At 48.5% G+C, this 19,537-nt stretch overlaps 1 protein-coding gene across 3 annotated transcripts in view; it reads right to left on the bottom strand.

The window, feature by feature from the left end:
- Positions 1–19,537, bottom strand: part of LOC123772837 (transmembrane protein 208) — a 57,761-nt gene that overhangs the window by 4,966 nt on the left and 33,258 nt on the right. For all 3 annotated transcript variants that reach the window (XM_069323218.1, XM_069323219.1, XM_069323220.1), the window contains exon 4: positions 11,195–11,279. In XM_069323218.1, coding sequence (XP_069179319.1) covers positions 11,195–11,279 — 85 coding nt within the window. The remainder of the gene's footprint in view (positions 1–11,194; positions 11,280–19,537) is intronic.

Consider the following 19,537-nt stretch of genomic DNA (forward strand, 5'->3'; position numbering starts at 1 on the left):
GAGGGGGAGAGGCAGAAGCAGTGAAGGGGGGAGAGGCAGTGAGGGGGGAGAGGCAGTGAGGGGGGAGAGGCAGTGAGGGGGGAGAGGCAGTGAGGGGGGAGAGGCAGTGAGGGAGGGATGGGAGGCATTGAGGGGGAGAGGCAGTGAGAAGGAGAGGCAGTGAGGGGGGGGAGAGGCAGTGAGGGGGGAGAGGCAGTGAGGGGGGGAGAGGCAGTGAGGGGGAAGAGGCAGTGAGGGGGGAGAGGTAGTGAGGGGGAGAGAGGCAGTGAGGGGGGGAAAAGGCAGTGAGGGGGAGAAGAGGCAGTGAGGGGGGAAGAGGCAGTGAGGGGGAGAGGCAGTGAGGGGGGAGAGGCAGTGAGGGGGGAGATGCAGTGAGGGGGAAGATGCAGTGAGGGGGGAGATGCAGTGAGGGGGGAGATGCAGTGAGGGGGGAGATGCAGTGAGGGGGGAGATGCAGTGAGGGGGGAGAGGCAGTGAGGGGGGAGAGGCAGTGAGGGGGGAGAGGCAGTGAGGGGTTAGAGGCAATGAGGGGGGAGAGGCAGTGAGGGGGGGAGAGGCAGTGAGGGGGAAGAGGCAGTGAGGGGGGAGAGGTAGTGAGGGGGAGAGAGGCAGTGAGGGGGGGAAAAGGCAGTGAGGGGGGAAGAGGCAGTGAGGGGGAGAGGCAGTGAGGGGGGAGAGGCAGTGAGGGGGGAGATGCAGTGAGGGGGAAGATGCAGTGAGGGGGGAGATGCAGTGAGGGGGGAGAGGCAGTGAGGGGGGAGAGGCAGTGAGGGGGGAGAGGCAGTGAGGGGGGAGAGGCAGTGAGGGGGGAGAGGCAGTGAGGGGGGAGAGGCAGTGAGGGAGGAGAGGCAGTGAGGGGGGGAGAGGCAGTGAGGGGGGGAGAGGCAGTGGGGGGGGAGAGGCAGTGGGGGGGAGAGGCAGTGGGGGGAGGAGAGGCAGTGGGGGGAGGAGAGGCAGTGAGGGGGGGAGAGGCAGTGAGAGGGGAGAGGCAGTGAGGGGGGAGATGCAGTGAGGGGGGAGATGCAGTGAGGGGGGAGATGCAGTGAGGGGGGGAGATGCAGTGAGGGGGGGAGAGGCAGTGAGGGGGGGAGAGGCAGTGAGGGGGGAGATGCAGTGAGGGGGGAGATGCAGTGAGGGGGGGAGAGGCAGTGAGGGGGGAGAGGCAGTGAGGGGGGAGAGGCAGTGAGGGGGGGAGAGGCAGTGAGGGGGGGAGAGGCAGTGAGGGGGGAGAGGCAGTGAGGGGGAGAGGCAGTGAGGGGGGAGAGGCAGTGAGGGGGGAGAGGCAGTGAGGGGGGAGAGGCAGTGAGGGAGGAGAGGCAGTGAGGGAGGAGAGGCAGTGAGGGGGGGAGAGGCAGTGAGGGGGGGAGGCAGTGAGGGGGGGGAGGCAGTGAGGGGGGAGAGGCAGTGAGGGGGGGAGAGGCAGTGAGGGGGGGGAGAGGCAGTGAGGGGGGGGAGAGGCAGTGAGGGGGGGGGGGAGAGGCAGTGAGGGGGGGGGGAGAGGCAGTGGGGGGGGGGAGAGGCAGTGAGGGGGGGGGAGAGGCAGTGAGGGGGGGGGAGAGGCAGTGAGGGGGGTCGAGGCAGTGAGGGGGGGTCGAGGCAGTGAGGGGGAGAGGCAGTGAGGGGGGGAGAGGCAGTGAGGGGGGGAGAGGCAGTGAGGGGGGGAGAGGCAGTGAGGGGGGGAGAGGCAGTGAGGGGGGGAGAGGCAGTGAGGGGGGGGGAGGCAGTGAGGGGGGGGGGAGAGGCAGTGAGGGGGGGAGAGGCAGTGAGGGGGGGGAGAGGCAGTGAGGGGGGGGGAGAGGCAGTGAGGGGGGGGAGAGAGGCAGTGAGGGGGGGGAGAGGCAGTGAGGGGGGGAGAGGCAGTGAGGGGGGAGAGGCAGTGAGGGGGGGGAGAGGCAGTGAAAGGGGGGAGAGGCAGTGAGGGGGGGGAGAGGCAGTGAGGGGGGGGGAGAGGCAGTGAGGGGGGGGAGAGGCAGTGAGGGGGGGGGAGAGGCAGTGAGGGGGGAGAGGCAGTGAGGGGGGGGAGAGGCAGTGAGGGGGGGAGAGGCAGTGAGGGGGGAGAGGCAGTGAGGGGAGGAGAGGCAGTGAGGGGGGGGAGAGGCAGTGAGAGGGGGGAGAGGCAGTGAGAGGGGGGGAGAGGCAGTGAGAGGGGGGAGAGGCAGTGAGAGGGGGGGAGAGGCAGTGAGAGGGGGGGAGAGGCAGTGAGAGGGGGGGAGAGGCAGTGAGAGGGGGGGAGAGGCAGTGAGAGGGGGGGAGAGGCAGTGAGAGGGGGGGAGAGGCAGTGAGAGGGGGGGAGAGGCAGTGAGAGGGGGGGAGAGGCAGTGAGAGGGGGGGAGAGGCAGTGAGAGGGGGGAAGAGGCAGTGAGGGGGGAGAGGCAGTGAGGGGTAGAGGCAATGAGGGGGAGATGCAGTAAGGGAGGGAAGGGTGGGGGTGAGTGAACGCAATTACACAATGAACTTTATTTCATTTGTTGCATTTATGCTATGAATCTGTCAATTTTTTCCCTTAGAATTTTGTGTTAAATTTAAACAAAAATTCTCTCACCATTTTGCGCCATTTCTCGTTTACGAACTTACACAATAACTGATGGGTCTCGTCCCCAAGTGGTGCTCTGTATCAGCAAAGTGAAAGAAAGTACTGAGCACCTGAGTAACAAAGTTTTAGGTCTTGAGGGGTTAGTGAAAGACTTATGCAAGGACAAGACTCAATTGGAAACAAAATGCAAAGCCATGGAAGAGGAAAAAAAAAAAATAGCTTTGGAAGACGTTAAAGGAAATTTAAAAATAAATGCCAATGATAGGTTAGGTAAGGAAATTCAACAGGAAAAACAGCTTTTGTCAGTACAGATGGAGGAAGTTACACAGGGAATAGGACAGTTAAAGAAAGATATGCAACTATGCACAAATAGCCAAGGAAAGAAGGAAAGAATAGAAGAAGCAGTAAAGGAAGCCAAACACTGCAGCAACCAGGATAAAATAATCATTAGGCTGGAAGTGAGAAAGGAACTGGCATCTATCTTGAGGTTATCTTGAGATGATTTCGGGGCTTTTTTAGTGTCCCCGCGGCCCGGTCCTCGACCAGGCTTCCACCCACAGAAAGCAGCCCGTGACAGCTGACTAACACCCAGGTACCTATTTTACTGCTAGGTAACAGGGGCATAGGGTGAAAGAAACTCTGCCCAATGTTTCTCGCCGGCGCCTGGGATCGAACCCAGGACCACAGGATCACAAGTCCAGCGTGCTGTCCGCTCGGTCGACCGGCTCCCTATCTAATCCCCTTCTAATCATCTAATCCGAAGTTGGTGCAAAACACAGTTGATCGAAGTAAGTCCCTGATAACTTTTGGTTGCAAAGAAGAGGAGATAACATCTAAGTCAGAAAGAGCTGTAGAAGAAGAAAAAGTAGTAGATAAAATTGTTGGCCTCGTGGCAGGTCTTGCTACCATAGAGAATGTCTGCGACTACAGGAGGATTGGAAAGTACGTAAAAGGGAAAGATCTACCTTTGAGGATCACCCTAAATGGTGCCAAACAGATGGAAGAAGTACTAAGGAATGCTAGAAAATTACAAAGTGATGAGGAAAAGAAAGTATGGTCGTTAAGACGAGATCTTTCAAAGGAAGAAAGAGAAGCTAAAACTGAACCTCGTTGAGGCAAAAAGTCTAAATGAGAGCAGGAATGAAAAAGTAAGTAAGTAAGTAATTACCAAAAGAAGGCACCAAACTGGGAAGGTTATGTAGCACCATCAAATGTGCGGAATAATCAGAGGGCGCTAAATATCACCAAGAATGCCAATACGAGTACAAAAACGCATATGGCAAACGATATCAAAAGTATCCGAGTCAACAAGAATTCTATTGAGGGACAGGCGACCACGAGGGGCGGTCGGAAAGCAAGACACGCTCGTCCTGGAAGTCAGGACATTCAAGGACATGCACGACCGTAAGAGGGACAATGCAATTAGGACAATAAGGAGCAGGGCGGTGCTCCATCAAGTGACCATGGGTTAAGCGAGTATGGCCAATACGCAACCTCGCCAGAGCTGTTTCCCATCGCCGGTTACGGTGGTAGGAGGACGGCCACGAGGAGACAACATTTAAGAGTACGTAGTTTGTTAACAGTAACAGATGACCAAGAAGCCTGCCAATGGGTAAGGACGGAGGAATGGATAACCGGGTAAAAGTTGGAATATGGAATACCTTTACTAGAGATGGGACAAGAGCGGACAGCTTCCATGGCGGCAGCATCCGCACGCTCATTTAAAGACACACCAATATGGCTGGGAACCCAACAAAACTCAACCGACTTAAATTTACTGTGAACAAGAAACAGCCAATGCTGGATCTCGACAACTACTGGATGAACCGGATTAAAGGACTCGAGAGCCATGAGGGCACTATGAGAGTCAACAACAACTACAAAGGAAGACTGACAACGAGAAAGCGGAAGACAAAGAGCATAGAGAATAGCATAAAGCTCCGCTGTAAAGATGCTAGTCTCCGGAGGTAAGCGACACATATAAGTGCGATCAGGAAAAACAACACCTGGTTGATACCTGGTTGATGGGGTTCTGGGAGTTCTTCTACTCCCCAAGCCCGGCCCGAGGCCAGGCTCGACTTGTGAGAGTTTGGTCCACCAGGCTGTTGCTTGGAGCGGCCCGCAGGGCCACGTACCCACCACAGCCCGGCTGATCCGGAACTTCTCTTAGAAAACCGTCCAGTTTTCTCTTGAAGATGTCCACGGTTGTTCCGGCAATATTTCTTATGCTCGCTGGGAGGACGTTGAACAACCGCGGACCCCTGATGTTTATACAGTGCTCTCTGATTGTGCCTATGACACCTCTGCTCTTCACAGGTTCAATCTTGCATTTTCTTCCATATCGTTCACTCCAGTACGTTGTTATTTTACTGTGTAGATTTGGGACCTGACCCTCCAGTATTTTCCAGGTGTATATTATTTGGTATCTCTCTCGCACACAGTACCAACACAGTAGCCAACACCGTCCGCAGACTTAGACCCATCGGTGAAGACAAAAACGGAGCGGGAGTGAGAAGAAAAGTGCTCAAGGAAAAGGCGTTTTAGAACCGTAGGAGGGGTAAAAGCTTTAGTGATGCGGGTCAAGGATGTACAAAACTGCGGAAGGGGGACTCTCCACGGGGGCAAAGAAGGAACAACACGAGGAGAAAATTAGAAACATGAATAGAAAGAGAATCCTGTAAGCGAGATAACCGGACAGAAAGAGGGAGGTGGTGAAGAGGAGCAGGAACCGCAGGAGGGGTAAAAGTTAAAGCACGACAGGCGAGAGGAAGGATGTTGTAAGGACCGCGCAAGATAGCAAAGACAGTAGCGATCACGGCGGTCCTGGAGAGACAGGAAGCCAGTGTCAACATACAAGCTAAGGACGGGAGTCGAACGAAAGGCACCAGAACTGAGGCGCAACCCAGTATGGTGCAAAGCATCAAGACGGCGAAGAGTAGAAGGAGAAGCAGATGAGTAAGCAGGGCAACCATAATCGAGCTTAGACACGACGAGAGAAGAATGTAAAGCAAGGAGTGCGCGCCTATCCGCTCCCCAAGAAGTATGGGACAATACCCGAAGGAGGGTAAGGGCCTTAAAGCACTCAACACGGAGGTAAGAGATATGGGGAGACCAGGACAAACGAGTGTCAAGGAATAACCCCAAAAGCTTCGCAGAATCTTTGTACTCCAGGGGATGACCATAAAGTGAAAAAGAGGGCCGAAGAACGACCCTTTTCCGAGTAAATGACATGGCACAAGACGACACGGCATCAATCGCAAGTTGAAACTGGCGCTGAAGGAGAGGTGAATCATCACCCTGACAGCAAAGGGTAAGATCATCGACAGAGAGCAGAGAAGACACCGGAAGGAAGAGAGGAAAGAAGACCATTGAGGGCAACCAGAAAGAGTAGTGCTCAGAACACTACCCTGGGGCACACCTTCGTACTGCAGAAAAGAGGCAGACAGAGCGGTACCAAGGCGCACCCGAAAAGAACGACGAGAGAGGAAGCCGTGGAGAAAGAGAGGGAGATCACCACGAAGGCCAAAAGAATGAAGCTGGGATAGAATATGATATCGCCAAGTGGTGTCGTAAGCCTTTTCCAGGTCAAAAAGGACGGCAACAACGGAGGTCCTCGCAGCAAAAGCAGTACGAATATACACCTCCAAGATCACCAGGACATCTGTCGTGCTGCGGCACTTGCGGAAACCAAATTGAGAAGGGGAGAGGAGGTGATGGTGTTTCAGGAAGCACATCAGACGAACATTAACCATACGTTCGAAGAGTTTGCAGACACAACTTGTAAGGGCAATAGGGTGAAAGTCCTTAGGGGAAGTTCCCAGAGACCCTGGTTTGTGAACAGGGAGGACAACGGCATCGAGCCAGTCTTCAGGGACTGACGACGACTCCCAGATCCGATTATACAGACTCAGTAAATACTGAGACGGGCACGGAGGGAGATGGCGAAGCATCTCATAATGAATACCATCGGAGCCCGCCACCGTAGAACCGCAGAGGGCCAGGGCAGAACGAAGTTCAGAGAGAGAGAAGGGATCGTTATAGGAAAGTCGAAGACGAGTGCAGAAATCTAAAGGACGAGACTCAAGGACAGGTTTACGAAGAAGGAAAGATTGGGGAAGATGAAGACCAGAGCTAACAGAAGAAAAGTGGGAACCCAGTTAGGTAGCGACCTGCAACGGGTCCGCCACAAGAGTACCACGGAGGTGAAGGACCGGTGAAACATCGGGAACGAACTTACCCGCTATCTTGCGGATACGCTTCCAGATCTGTGGCAGGGGAGTTTTGGACGTAATTGTGGAGACATAAGATGCCCAACATTCACGTTTAGCCGTACGGATGGCCCTACGGGCCACCGCACTCGCTTTCTGAAAGAAAAGAAAAGAATCGGCCGTCTGCCAACGGCGGTGCCTCTTCCAGGCTGCACGCTTACAGCGGACAGCCTGAGCACAGTCTGCATTCCACCAGGTAACGCACTTCCGCGGACCCCGAGAGGAAGAGCGAGGAATAGAGCGGAGGGCAGCATTGAAGACAGTATCATGAAAAAGGAGGAGAGCGCGAGGGAGAGGCAGAAGGGAGAGGTCAGAGAGAGAGGCACTGAGGGTAAAGAGGTTCCAGTCCGCTTTAGCAAACTGCCACCTAGGGAAGGATGAAAAGAGAAAAAGGAAACAAGGATGGGGAAATGGTCACTGCCATGGAGGTCATCAAGAACCTGCCACGTGAAATCTAAGTAAAGAGAAGAAGAGCAAAGAGAAAGATCAAGACAGGAAAGGGTGCGAGTCCGAGAGTCCAAATGAGTGGGCTCACCAGAATTCAGAAGAGACAGGGAAGAAGAGAGGATAAACGGCTCAAGAAGGCGACCTCGGGTATTCGTCAGAACATCACCCCAAAGAGAATGACGACAATTGAAATCACCCAGCAGGAGCACAGGCTCTGGCAAGGAGTCCAGGAGGTGTCTCAGATCAGGAAGAGAAAGCGGGACACTCGGGGGGAGATAAATGGAACAAACTGTGTACCATTTCCCCACAAAGATACGAGCAGCAGAACAATGGAGAGGCAAAGGAATAAGTAAGGGGACAAAGGGAACATCAGTGCGAATCAAGAGAGCAGAAGAATTAGGGGGGGGGGGAAAGGAATAGCCACGAAAACGACCAGGACGAGCATCAAGCATCGGCTCCTGGAGACAGACACAAAGGGGCGAAAACTGTGAAATCAGAAGTTGGAGCTTGAGGAAATTGGCATAATAACCTCGAACATTCCATTGAAGAATAGACATCGACGAGAAGAGAAAGGACAACCCCACCCGAACCGAAAGCGAAGTACAACAACGAAGAGTCAAAAAGTAATGGAAGGACCGCCAGGAAACTTCATACTGCCGCTGAGACGAATCCCGCAGGTGGGAAACCATCACCGAAGCCACCTGATCACCATACAACTGGTGATAAACTCGAGTCAAAAATACCCAACACGAAGACTCGAAGAGAGGCACGAACCAGTCTCGTAACGGATCAGGCCAATCATCTGAAAGAGGCAGGGCCACGGAAAAACCTCCGGGTTCGGACACCAGGCAAGCAGCCCCTAAAACCACGGCTGGGCAGGCCACCATGGGGTCAAGAGGAAAACTCGCCCCTGGTAAGTCTCCAAGTGAGCCAGGATTTGGAGAAACAGCTGAACCGGAGGAGAGGTACAGGAACCCCCACCTCGACCAGTCCTGCCAAAAGGCATCGATCCCGACAGCCTCGCAGTCGGGGAAGGGCGCCACATATACCGGAAGACTCCTCAACCACGCCGCCGCGAATCCACCTCCGGGCGCCCGAACGTCAGGCAGAGCCAACTGAATGAGTCGGCATTGACCGTCCATTCCGTGAACAGGGAAATGAACAGGGACAGGCCGTCCACCAGGTCGTTGGACACCCCTCGGACGTGAACCGCCAGGATAGCCAAACCCCGAGAACTCAGCAGACGAGTCACCCGAAGGAACCAACCCCCAAAGAGCCAAGGACCGCATCAAACCCCCTCAGTTCAGGCAATGAACCACTGGGGAGCAGTCCAAATGGAGCCGGATCGTCAATCCCAAGGGGATTCGAACCCTCCGAAGCACAAACCACACCGCTGCGAACTCCCAAACTGTGCTGTGGGCCCGACAGAAGGACAGACCACACCGCCCCTGGTTGGCCCGGTGAGCATTGGTCACAAAGCCCCAGCCGAGAGACGACGCATCCGTGAACACGCCAAGCAAGGTGCCAAGGCACTGAACCCCGAAAAACCCAAAGAGGAAGCCGGCAACGCGGACACCGACGTTAGCCCCCCCAGAGGTCTAACCCAGCGATCGTGAGAGAGGCGGAAGGGACGTCCCCAAAGGAACCAGAACAGCCAAAAAAGCCAAACCGACCTGGCGGCTAGACCAACATCGCAAAGGTCGGACTCCCGCACAGACCCTCGAGCAACCGCCAGGTGACCTGGGAGCCCCCCAGAAACCAGCGCATGCAGGACCATAGCCGAAGAAGACTCCAGAGGAAGAGACAAGGACGCAGTTTGAGAGTCCCACACAAGGCCCAGCCGGGTTCAAACCTAGGAGGGAACCAGATGGGACTTCCGCCAGTTCACTAGGCAAAGCACCACACCCCTGGTGAGCAGACACGTGGACTGACTGGGAGCCCAAACCAGCCAGTTGTCGAGGTAAGCCAACACCCGAACACCTAACAGACACAGACGGGCCACAACCACCCGGGTAAGATGTGTGAATATGCGAGGTGCCAGGTTCAACCCGAACGGGAGACAACGAAACCTCTAAACCCTGCCCTGACCCCGAAGCCCTCAGACATTTAGGAGCTGGAAGCAGAGATGGGGGGGGAGGGGCGAATGAACCACAACAGGGGAAGAACAAGGGGGCTCAGACGGAACCAAGGCCGAAGCGACCAACACCCCCAAGTCCGGGTCCCTATAAACAAAACGGGGCAACCTCGGGGCATCCGAGGAAGCAACCAACCTAGCGTGCTACAGCAACCTAAACCTATCCTGCAACGCGCGAGCTGCCTGCACTCGAATAATGTCATCATCAGAATGGGTGAACTGAGTCACATACAAGCAACACAGCTCGCAGGACTCTGGGTCAAATGTGTCATCGACCCAACAGGCAGCATGACGGAGGCAAAAACACCGAGCGTCGCCCTGAGACAAGGAGACAGAGGCACCCTCAAATTCGCAAAAAGCAAGGGGAGATTCAGGGGTCACATCCATTGGACCCAAGCACTAAGCAGGGTTTTACAGGGGCCCCTAGACTGGGTCTGCTAAGGGTTATTTCAGGCAGGATACTGCTAACTGGTGCCCAAGCTACCAAATAACACTGCTAAAGTTGAAGCCACGGAACGTGTCCACTCACTAGGGGGCGAAACAGGGGGTACCACCAAAAACAAACAACCCTAATATAAAGGAGCAGGGACACCAAGTCAGACTTTCCCCACCAGGCAAAAAGAAAAAGAAAAGAAAAACCCCGCAAGAGGACAGCGTACCCAGAGGGAACAGAGCTGGCCGCTGTTATTGGTATAAATGAAAACTAGCTGTGTGGTACCCTGTGCCCCTACCAGTGCAAAAAACTACCACTTACCCCATGACAAACAAGAGAGAAATCCCCCAAACACTCGGGGCGGTCAATCGCCAAGCAGCAAAAACCAACAGAGGTAGACCCAAGGCAACTTGTGGAAGGGAACCCCAGGGGCCGTACTTACAGGGCACTTAGGGAAGTCAGCCCTAAGCGCATGCAGCCCGAATACCCAAGAATACGTATCCCAGCTCACACACCACAGAAGAAAAGTACTGAACTCAGGCACAGCACAAAGAGAATCTGGAGCTGGACCCACAACGACTTAGCCTTGTGCAGGTGATGAGTCACAATAACGTGGCTAAAGTATGTTGACCAGACCACACACTAGAAGGTGAAGGGACGACGACGTTTCGGTCCGTCCTGGACCATTCTCAAGTCGATTGTCTTGATTGTCATTCTCACAATCGACTTGAGAATGGTCCAGGACGGACCGAAACGTTGTCGTCCCTTCACCTTCTAGTGTGTGGTCTGGTCGACTTAGCCTTATCCCATCAGCCGAGGAACTAGAGGTGTGGATCGCCGGCACGAGGGTCTGGGGCTCCGCCTTCCCCCTCCCAGGGAGGGGGGGAGCTGCGCAGACATGTGGCGCAGCTTTCTGGGTGCCTGTTCCAGTTGATGGCAGATATAGAATGCTCCAAAATCACATGTGCATTTCTATAGACCATTGCTCCTTGTGCCTCTCTGAGGGGGGCCAGGTTTTGGCCGTGATCCCCGATAGGCCTAGAACTCCACCCACATCAACTGATGCCAAACATTAGGACTATCCCTATCAGCTCCTGGGAGCCGTAGGAGCTCCCCCCAGAAAATGAATCATAAGTCAACTTTTTAGATTAATAATCCCGTTCATCCAAAACTAGGTATCAATAGTGTAAGAAATAAGCAAAAAATGTTGCCCTAGTGACCTGAAAATTAGATTAAAGTCAGACTACACACACACACACTCAACCCCAACAGTGTCCTGCTTCTAGTTTACAAAAGGTGTACAAGGAGTGGAAATGAAGGTAAGATTTAGAAGCACAAGTACACATTATCCTCTCACAGGCATCCCAATGCTATCTTACCAGCAGCCATATGAGCCAGAAGTATGTGGAGATGGTTCCCAACACTACTGTACCCGATGTCAGGATCACCAAGTCCTTAACATGCCTGCAAAAAAAAAAAATAAAAAATAATAATAAACACACACATACAGTAAATGAAACTAATCAGATTAGTAAAGACAGTAATGAGCAAATCTGAGAGCCACTACATATAAAGTATGCTGTAGGTAGCAAAATAAAACTGGCATATTGATGCCAGACTTTAGACTTTAGTTTACAAACAACTGTAACCTGAAAACACTTAACAGAGTTTTACTACTTCTAACGCTAAACAGCTTGTCTTATATACTCGCATTTGGGTGAGGTGATATGTTGAAACAGTTTTGGATGAGGTGAACAAATTTTTGGCCAACACAAGACAGAACACGGTTCAATGGGTATAAATTGGATAGGTGAAAGGGAAGAATGGAAGTAACTGCAAAGGGCCTATTGGCCTATACTTCCTCTTGATGCTTCTATTTTGGTACGGAGTCTTAAAGTGGGTAGAATATAGTTGTGCATTAATTGGCTGTTGATTGCTGGTGTTGACTTTTTGATGTGTAGTGCCTCGCAGATGTCAAGCCGCCTGCTATCACTGTATCTATCGATGATTTCTGTGTTGTTTGTTAAGACTTCTCTGGTGATGGTCTGGTTGTGGGAAGAGATTATATGTTCCTTAATGGAGCCCTGTTGCTTATGCATTGTTAATCCCCTGGAAAGAGATGTTGTTGTCTTGCCTATATACTGAGTTCTTTGGGGCTTACAGTCCCCAAGTGGACATTTGAAGGCATAGACAACGTTGGTCTCTTTTAAGGCATTCTGCTTTGTGTCTGGAGAGTTTTTCATGAGTAGGTTGGCCGTTTTTTTGGTTTTATAGTAAATGGTTTTCAGGTTACAGTTGTGTAATTACCTAAGTGTAATTACCTAAGTATAGTTACAGGATGAGAGCTACGCTCGTGGTGTCCCGTCTTCCCAGCACTCTTTGTCATATAATGCTTTGAAACTACTGACGGTCTTGGCCTCCACCACCTTCTCACTTAACTTGTTCCAACCGTCTACCACTCTATTTGCGAAGGTGAATTTTCTTATATTTCTTCGGCATCTGTGTTTAGCTAGTTTAAATCTATGACCTCTTGTTCTTGAAGTGCCAGGTCTCAGGAAATCTTCCCTGTCGATTTTATCAATTCCTGTTACTATTTTGTATGTAGTGATCATATCACCTCTTTTTCTTCTGTCTTCTAGTTTTGGCATGTTTAATGCTTCTAACCTCTCCTCGTAGCTCTTACCCTTCAGTTCTGGGAGCCACTTAGTAGCATGTCTTTGCACCTTTTCCAGTTTGCTGATGTGCTTCTTAACACTTTCGCGCTTTTGAGTAGAGATAACTCGTCACTGGTTTTTCTTACGATTCCGCATAACTGCCTACTTTTCTCGTCAATCGAAAAAATATTTCTATAAATTCCATTTTTTAACCGAAATGGATGGGGATACTCTCAGATTGTTCTCCATGAAATTCCCGTTCTCCCTCACCGAACACATGGCATCTCGGCCTACCCAGTCACGTGGTCGGCCCATTGTTTTGTTGACACGCCAAGTGCCCACACTGTGCTCCCCTCTCGCGGCAAACGTGACCCGTTTTACGCATTTATTTCCGTTCCGTTTCCGTTCTCGTGTACCTAAAACCCATTCAATACCTTCAACATGGATGCTGCACCAGGAACAAGCAGTGGAACGCAAAACAAAGGTAGGAAATCTAGGAAAGCAGAAGAGATCGCCAGGATTTTCGATCTGTATCGTGGGGTCAATCTCATTCCATCCAAGATTCCCGACGTTGTTGAAGCCTTTTCAGGGTCTTCTGATGATGATTTGGAGGCTGACGAACCGGAAAATGATGTTCTTTATGAGGTTTCCTCAAGTGATGAAGATATTTCGAGTGAGAGTGAGGATGAGAGTGATGAAGAAGCCCCAGCCCCGCCACGCGGTGACCGCACGTGTCCGGTACCAAAGAGGGCTAGGCTGGGTGATGAGTGGAATCGTAGCAATACTCCTCCCATCGTTGATAACTTTACTGCAACCCCTGGCCTAACAATTCCACTACCTGCTACTCCATTGCAGTTTTTACAATTATTTTTCACTAGAGCAGTGGTTGAATACTTAAGAGTATGAAACAAATTTGCATGCCACACACGTCATACATCTCATGGCTGAGTCAGCAAGAAAAACGTGGAAACCAGTGTCGGTGAAAGAAATGGCCCGATATTTGGCCCTGTGCATACTGATGGGCATAGTGAAGATGCCTACAATGAGGATGTACTGGCAGACGAATCAGATGTGGCATTGTCGATTCTTCAACTTGTTTATGTCGTCTGCTCGGTTCCAACACATTTCTAAGTTCTTCCACATGTTTACACATGTGGCACACTTAGACTACAACGTGGCGCCCCCAAGGATCTGCAACAAGTTGTAAAGGGTAAAATGGCAACCGACACGACCGTATACATGTGTAAGGATAACACCTTTGTTATAGATTGGAAGGACAAGCGCCCCGTCTCTGTCATCACCAATATCCACAATGCCGACACTACTCAAGCACAGCGCAGGAAACGCGTTCGTAAAGGTGACGGGAGAACTGGAGTAGAAATTGTGAAAATGAACAAACCCAAGGCCATAGTGGATTACAATAAGTTCATGAAAGGTGTTGATCATTTTGATCAAATGGTCAAATATTATGAGTTTGCAAGAAAAACCCACAAATGGACCAAGAAGATCACTTTCTATTTTCTGCAAATGGCCATGCACAATGCATACGCATTGTATAACCACTACTCAACAGATACAAAAAAAACTAACACTATTAGAGTTTCACGCAGTAGGAATAAAAGCCTTATTGGCGTGGAACAGCAAGGAATGGCCAACAACAACAAGTATACCACATGTTCCCGACATAGATGCCAGCGCAGCTCCTCCTGCTGACGCGGCAGTTTCAACACCCGGGCCATCTGGTGCTAGGCGTCCTCTGTTCACCTCAACACCTAAAGCCCACTCATCAACCACAAATTCTGAAATGGACATTGAGGACATAGAACCACTTGATGTTTCTGATTTCATAGAAGATTCTACTACAAGTTTGGTGGTTCCTGTAGAAGACAATATTCTTCCAGTGAATCCAAAAAATACAAGAATTATAGATTCAGAACAACGTCTCAACTACAAGTTGACGCATGAACTCGTGCACTTGGCTAAAAAAAAAAATGTCGTGTTTGTTACAAGTCTGGCAAAAGGAGGGACGTGATATATGGATGTAAAACTTGTGATGTGGCACTGTGCGCTGCGCCTTGCTACACAAGGTACCACCGAAGAAAGATATTTTGGGTGGAGAAAAAATAACCACCGGCAACAGCTTCACTCCACCTAAGAAACATCAGATGAGCAACTTCAGGATCAGAAGCCTGAAGATGGTGGAGTGAAGAAAAAATGCTCAACTGTTGATCTTCAATCAACATAGACAGGGTAAGTACACCTATTTGGAATTTTTTATCATCTATAAGAAGTTGTATTATATACGTTTTGTAGAGAATTTATTTGCGAATTTTTTGGTACCAGAATGAATATTATATCACATAAACTTCTATGAGTAAAAAAAAAAAACACAAAGTATGTTTGGGGGTGTGGAGGGTGTGGCTCTGGGTGTGGCGGCCGTGTGGCAGTGGGTTCCCTTTAGCCGTTGATATATCCAACACGTGGGAAATATTTGCATGTGTTATGTATATGTCTGTGTAGGGAATTTTACTGCGATCACTGTCATACAAATTATAAAATGTTTCAACAAGTATAAACATGAGAAACATCAAACGAACGAAAACAATGCGTTCGTTTCTGCCGTGAACGCATACTGAGCGACGTGGTTCTATATTTGGCGCTTCTCTTACACATGCTTTGTACAAATGTTATACATTTCATCTTATAGAAAATTTTATTGCGAACACATTGGTATAAAAAAGAAATACGTACATAGAAAAGTAGGGTCAGGAAACGTATAAATGTATAAACTTTCCAAGCATGATTTCCCCCCTGTGTTTTCGCCAGTGCGCTCGCGGCTAACTACTCTCCACTTCCCACACTCTTGCGGGTGGGCAATTACCTATATTAAACATTCATATGCATATGTCCGTGTAGAGAATTTTATTGCGATTCCAATGATACCAAAATTAGCGATGTAGGACAACTGTAGGCTTCGCAACCATTAAGAGAGTGGAAACATTTTGTTGCTGTTTGGCGCTCTCGGCGAGTGATCTGCATAGTTTTTTATTTGGTGTTGATACTCCTTATGCTTGGGCGGCATTTTATAGGTATGCTCTTATAGACAATTTCATTGCGAACACAGTGATACCAAATTTAAATACGTGTGCCTTCAATTATTGTCAGGACAGTCAAAAGAGTGTACACTTTTTCGGTCTTACGCGTAGGGGCGCGAAGTGCCGAAAGCATCTAGGGTATTGATTTTTTTTGAGCGCCGAGAGCGTGAAAGTGTTAAGATATGGGCACCACACAACAGCTGCATATTCTAGCTTTGGCCTAACAAAAGTCATGAACAATTTCTTTAGTATATCGCCATCCATGTATTTAAATGCAATTCTGAAGTTAGAAAGCATAGCATAGGCTCCTTGCACAATATTCTTTATGTGGTCCTCAGGTGATAGTTTTCTATCTAGAACCACCCCTAGATCTCTTTCTTTATCAGAATTCTTTAAAGATTTCTCACATAATATATAGGTTGTGTGGGGTCTATGTTCTCCTATTCCACATTCCATAACATGACATTTATTAACATTAAATTCCATTTGCCAAGTGGTGCTCTATCTACTTATTTTGTCCAGGTCTTCTTGAAGGGCATGACAATCATCTAAATTTCTTATCCTTCCTATTATCTTAGCATCATCAGCAAACATGTTCATATAATTCTGTATACCAACTGGTAGATCATTTATGTACACAATAAACATCACTGGTGCAAGAACTGAACCCTGTGGTACTCCACTTGTGACATTTCTCCATTCCGATACATTGCCTCTGATTACTGCCCTCATTTTTCTATCAGTCAGAAAATTTTTCATCCATGATAGAAGCTTACCTGTCACCCCTCCAATATTTTCCAGTTTCCAGAACAACCTCTTATGTGAAACTCTGTCGAAAGCCTTTTTTAGGTCCAGATAGATGCAGTCAACCCAACCATCTCTTTCCTGTAATATCTCTGGCTCGATCATAGAAACTGAGTAAATTCGATACACAGGATCTTCCATATCATAAACCATACTGTCTGTCTGATATTATATCATTTCTCTCTAGGTGTTCTACCCATTTAGTTTTGATTAGTTTTTCCAATACTTTCACTATTACACTTGTCAATGATACAGGTCTATAATTGAGGGGGTCTTCCCTGCTGCCACTTTTGTAGATTGGAACTATGTTAGCCTGTTTCCACACGTCTGCTACGATTCCTGTACACAGGGATGCCTGAAAGATCAGGTGAAGTGGAATGCTGAGCTCAGATGCACATTCTCTCAGAACCCATGGTGAAACGCCATCTGGGCCAGCTGCTTTGTTCTTACCGAGCTCCTTAAGCATTTTTTCCACTTCGTCTCTAGTCACCTCTATGTGCTCTATGTTGTTCTCTGGAATTCTTATTGTATCTGGTTCCCTAAAGATTTCATTTTGTACAAACACACTTTGGAACTTTTCGTTTAGTGTTTCACACATTTCCTTTTTATCTTCCGTGAATCTATTTCCCATTTTCAACCTCTGAATATTATCCTTTACCTGCAATTTGTTGTTTATGAATTTATAGAATAGACCTGGTTCTGTTTTACATTTGTCTGCAATCCCTTTTACAAAATTTCTTTCTGCCTCTCTCCTCACTGCCGTGTAGTTGTTTCTCGCATCTTTGTATCGCTGGTATGTTTGGGGGTTCGGCCTCTTCCTGTATTGATTCCATTTTTGTGTCTTTTGGTCTCTAGCCCTCTCGCAATTTCTATTGAACCAATCCTGTTTCCTAGTTCTGCATCTCTGGTTTGGTATAAATTTTTTTGTGCCTTTATTATATATTTCACAAAACTTGACATACATCTCATTCACTTCCTTGCCTAGCATCAAGTCTGTCCAATTATACTCACTAAAAAAATTTCTAAGGTCACCATAATGTCCTCTCCTGAAGTCTGGTTTTTCAACTGCTTCAACCTCCTTATTTTCTTCCAGCTTATAACGCATTGCATACTTTATTCCCAAAAAGACATGGTCACTTTTACCCAAGGGAGGAAGGTACTGAATGTTAAATATCTCTTCCTCCTTCCTGGTAAATATCAAATCTAGCATGGAGGGAACGTCCCCTTCCCTCATCCTCGTAGCTTGTTTAACATGTTGATACAAGAATGTTTCCAGGATGAGGTCTACAAATTTACAGGTCCAAAAATCTTCTGTTTTAGCTTCATATGCTTCCCAGTCTATGGATTTCAAGTTGAAGTCACCGACTATCAACAGTCGTGATCTATCGTTATCCGCTCTCGCTATAATCTCTCTCATTATTGTTATAAGACCTTCACGTATACTATCTAGCTCCTCCAATGACCATGTGCTGCTTGGCGGTGGACTATATGCATTTATTATCATTAGTTTATCATCCTCATGGCAGATCTCTAGTGCTATTATGTCAACTTCTTGTGGATTGGCAGTCATTATTTCGTTCACCTTTAGGTGTTCTTTTACCAGCACAGCAACGCCACCGCCTTTCCTAATTTTTCTCTCCCGTCTCCAAATTGAGTAGCCCCTTGGGAATATGACCTCATTTAAAATTACATCTTCAAGTTTTGTCTCCGTGAGTGCAACAATGTCTGGTGTCTGCAGCTGTATTACATCACTTAACTCCAGTATCTTCGATCTCACTCCATCTATGTTGGTGTATGCAATCTTCAGGAACTTGTTCCCCCTCTCCTTATTCTTCACTTCCCCTCTCTCTATTGATTTTGTTGGTTTGCCTTTATGTACCACTTTACTGGTTTGCCTACCCCTATCACTTTGTAGAAAAAAGAATTTATTTCTTCTTCATTCCTGCTCTCATTTAAATGTTTTGCCTCGGCGAGGTTCAGTTTCAGCTTATCTCTATCTTCTTTTGAAAGATCTCGTCTTAACGACCACCCTTTCCCATCCTCATCACTTTGCAATTTTCTAGCATTCCTTAGTACTTCTTCCATCTGTTTGGCACCGTTTAGGGTGATCCTCAAAGGTCGATCTTTCCCTTTTACGTACCTGCCTATTCTCCTGTAGTCGCAAACATTCTCTATGGTTGTAAGACCTTCCACGAGGCCAACAATTTTATCTACTACTTTAGCTTCTTCTACAGGCCTTTCTGACCTAGAGGTTATCGCCTTTTCTTTGCAGCCAAAAATGATCAGGGACTTACTCCGATCAACTGTGTTTTGCACCAACTTCGGGTTAGATGCCAATTCTTTCCTCACTTCCAGCCTAATGTTTGTTTTATCTTGGTTGCTGCAGTGTTTGACTTCCTTTACTGCTTCTTCTATTTTTTCCTTCTCCTTGGCCACTTGTGCATAAGTGAGTTGCATATCTTTCTTGCACTGTTCTATTCCCTGTGTAACTTCCTCCATCTGTGCTGACAAAAGCTGTTTCTCCTGTTGAATTTCCTTGCCTAACCTATTGTAGTCATTTATGTTTAAATTTACTTTAACTTCTTCCAAAGCTATTTTTAAGAGTTTATTTTCTTCTTCCATGGCTTTGCAATTTGTTTCCAATTGATTCTTATCCTTGCGCAAGTCTTTCACTAAACCCTCAAGACATAAAACTTTGCTATTCAAATGGTCATTACTTTCTTTCAATTTACTAATTATTTCTACATGAGAGTTCACTATAGTATCTAAATTTACCAACTTGTTATGTAGACTGCTAATATCAATGCTTTCTTCATTGAATCCCTCAAAATCAAGCTCTGTTTTGTTTTTCCCCTTGCCAGTGGCCATCTTGAATGTTCTTCTCTGCACTGTAAACACTAGGGCAACTTTTTCTCATCCGATTTTTCACTTCCCTTAGCACTTTCCTGTTATCTCACCTATTTTTCAAGAGCACTATACCTTTATGTTCTCTGGGACACCACTCACTACCATCAACCTGTAATACAATACTTAGGATTGTTGAAATATGCTGGAGCTGGTGTGTAATTGTATCTGTGATTCTATTATGCAAGTGGGTCTTTCATCCAGTTTCATACATTCTCTGTTCCCCTTTTGCAATTTCTTTCGTCTTGGTATAAATAATTAGTTG

Source organism: Procambarus clarkii, chromosome 12 (genome assembly GCF_040958095.1).
Source record: "Procambarus clarkii isolate CNS0578487 chromosome 12, FALCON_Pclarkii_2.0, whole genome shotgun sequence".
NCBI lineage: Eukaryota > Metazoa > Arthropoda > Malacostraca > Decapoda > Cambaridae > Procambarus > Procambarus clarkii.